Source organism: Palaemon carinicauda, chromosome 8, assembly GCF_036898095.1.
Source record: "Palaemon carinicauda isolate YSFRI2023 chromosome 8, ASM3689809v2, whole genome shotgun sequence".
NCBI lineage: Eukaryota > Metazoa > Arthropoda > Malacostraca > Decapoda > Palaemonidae > Palaemon > Palaemon carinicauda.
In genome coordinates, this window is record NC_090732.1 from 26,509,548 (window position 1) to 26,512,047 (window position 2,500).

The following is a 2,500-nucleotide window of genomic DNA, read 5'->3' on the forward strand; positions in this document are numbered from 1 at the left end:
TGAGAGCTTTTTTTAAGTAGTGATGGCCATTCTTACCTAAGGAATCAAGGGGTTGATTAGGTCAGCTAGTTTTTAAAAATATGGTCATGCTTCAAAAAAATGACAGCATTTATAAGCAGAGTGGGTCTTTCTAGAAGAAATACTACTACTACTACTACTACTACTACTACTACTAGTACTATCATTACACATAATAGTCGAAGTTTTTATCATCATCATCGTCTTCTTCATTGTCGTCGAAGTCTTCGTTGTTTGAAGATGTCGTCATTGAAGTCGTCTTCGTTGAAGTCGCTGTCGTCGAAATCTTCGTCATCGAAGTCGTCGTCGTTAAAGTCGTTGTTGTTGAAAGTCGTTATTGTCAAGGTCTTCGTCGTTGAAGTTTTCGTCGTTGAAGTTTCGTCGTTGAAGTCTTCGTCGTTGAAGTTGAAGTTGTGGATGTCTTCGTCGTTAAAGACATCATCGTGGAAGTCTTCGTTGTTGAAGTTGTCGACGCGAAAGTCTTTGTCATTGGAGTCATGGTTGTGGAAGTCTTCGTCGTTGAAGTTGTTACCATCGTTGAGGTCTTTGTCGTTGAAGTCATCGTCGTCGGAGACTTTGTCATTGAAGTCGTCATCATTGAAGTCTTCATTATAAAGGTCGTTGTCATTGAAAACGTTGTTGTTGAAGTCATTATCGTCGAAGTTTTTGTCGTTAAAGTTTTTGTTGCCTAATTTGTCGACTTCATTGAAGGCGTATTCGTTTAAGTTTTCGTGTTTGAAGTCGTGGTGGTGAAAATCTTCGTCTTTGAAGATGACGTCGTGGAAGTCTTCGCCGTGGAAGTTTTCGTCATTGAAGTCGTCGAGGTGGAAGTCTTTGTCATAGAGTCATCGCGGTAGAAGTCTTCTTCGTTGAAGTTGTTGTCATCGTCAAAGTCTTCATCATTGATATTGTTGTCTTTGAAGTCTTCGTAATTGAAGTCATCAGTTGTTGAAGTCTTCATCGTTGTCGTGGAAGTTTTCGTCGTTAATTCGTCGTTATGAAAGTCTTCGTCGTTGAAGTCGTTGTTGTTGAAGTCCTCGTCATCGCAGTCGTCGTCGTTGAAGTAGTCATTGTCAAAGTTTTTGTCATTTAAATCTTCGTTATTGAACTTGTCGTCGTTGAAGCCTTCATCATTGAGGTTGTCGTCGTCTTAGTCTTAGGTGTTTAAGTCGTCATCGTAGAAGTTGTCGTAACAATTTCAATAATTTCAATAACAACAATTTAAATGATAACAATTCTGATAATTATGATAATAATGCTGATTTCAATAATAATGACAATTTTAATAATAATGATATTTTAATAAGAATATTAATAACTTTAATAATTTTATTAATAATGTCGATTTTAATAATATTCATACTTTTGATATAAGCCATAATTTTACTAATTTCAATGATATGGTTTCTTCCTTATCTATATATGTCAATGGTGATTTGTAATTAGGTAATTTTTATTAAAAAAAACCTATTTTATATAAATCTTAATTCTTTCATATTCCTAATAGCAAATTTTAGAATTTTAACCCTATTCCTTATAACAATATAGGAATCTGACTTCAATACTAAAATATATATTGAGTTTAATCAATAAATATTGTTGATGTTCCTGGAAAAAAATACTTAATATATAAGTTCTAGATATTTATTCACAGCCCAGTTAATTCTCCAGAAATTTTTAAACAAAGGAACTTAATTTTTCAGGTATATACTACAAATAAAAATAAAGATATTTGTGCAATAACTTCAGAGCTTAACCAATAACATACATCATTAACATTACAAAGATGAATAGGCATGACTAGTGGGGCATTCTTGCTACACTGTATAACAGCAAATTACAAAGATAATATACCCATTCACAAAATAAATGCAACAGCATTGATGATAACGACTGTGGAAGTGGGACCAAGATAACTAAAGTTTTTACCTTTATAACCTATGATCAAGTCAGGTTAATATGAAAAGCCACTGCGGCAGTAGTAAGCGAGGATTACATTCGCATTGCGGCAATGAAAGTGCCGATGGCTTTCGATGCTAACGTGTTGTGTCACGAACATGAGGATTGCCTGATAAAAGTTTGCGAATCCCAGGCAGTGAGAAGCTGCCTTATCAACCAAATAGCTGAAGCCATCAAAGTTCAAGTAATAATTGCATTTTTATATGAAGCATTATCTAGGATTTATTTCTAATAAAAAGTTTCGTATTTCGAAAATGAGGAAATGAATGAAATGAGAAACCATAAGTTCAATGCGCTTCTATTTATTGAACAGAACTAATTGGAGAGGAAGAGAATGGGAAAATTTCCGAGATGCTGTGACAGAGAAGGCCATTAGATATGGCGGTCCCGTGTTGTCAGAATGATTTCCGGCCGTGTAAATGGTGAATTGGTAGTGTAGTAAGGATGCCGTCTATCGAAGCTAAAATTAACGGAAAACAAAGAAGAAAATACGAGAGTTGTTTGGCACTTTCCCGGACTATAT

The 2,500-nt window shown here is 34.8% G+C and overlaps 1 protein-coding gene across 1 annotated transcript in view; it reads right to left on the reverse strand.

The window, feature by feature from the left end:
• Positions 1-227: 227 nt before the first annotated feature.
• Positions 228-2,500, reverse strand: part of LOC137645152 (protein PFC0760c-like) — a 2,924-nt gene continuing 651 nt past the window's right edge. The window contains exons 2-3 of the mRNA XM_068377982.1: positions 871-1,143; positions 228-805 (exon numbers count right to left, since the gene is read on the reverse strand). Coding sequence (XP_068234083.1) covers positions 228-805; positions 871-1,143 — 851 coding nt within the window. The remainder of the gene's footprint in view (positions 806-870; positions 1,144-2,500) is intronic.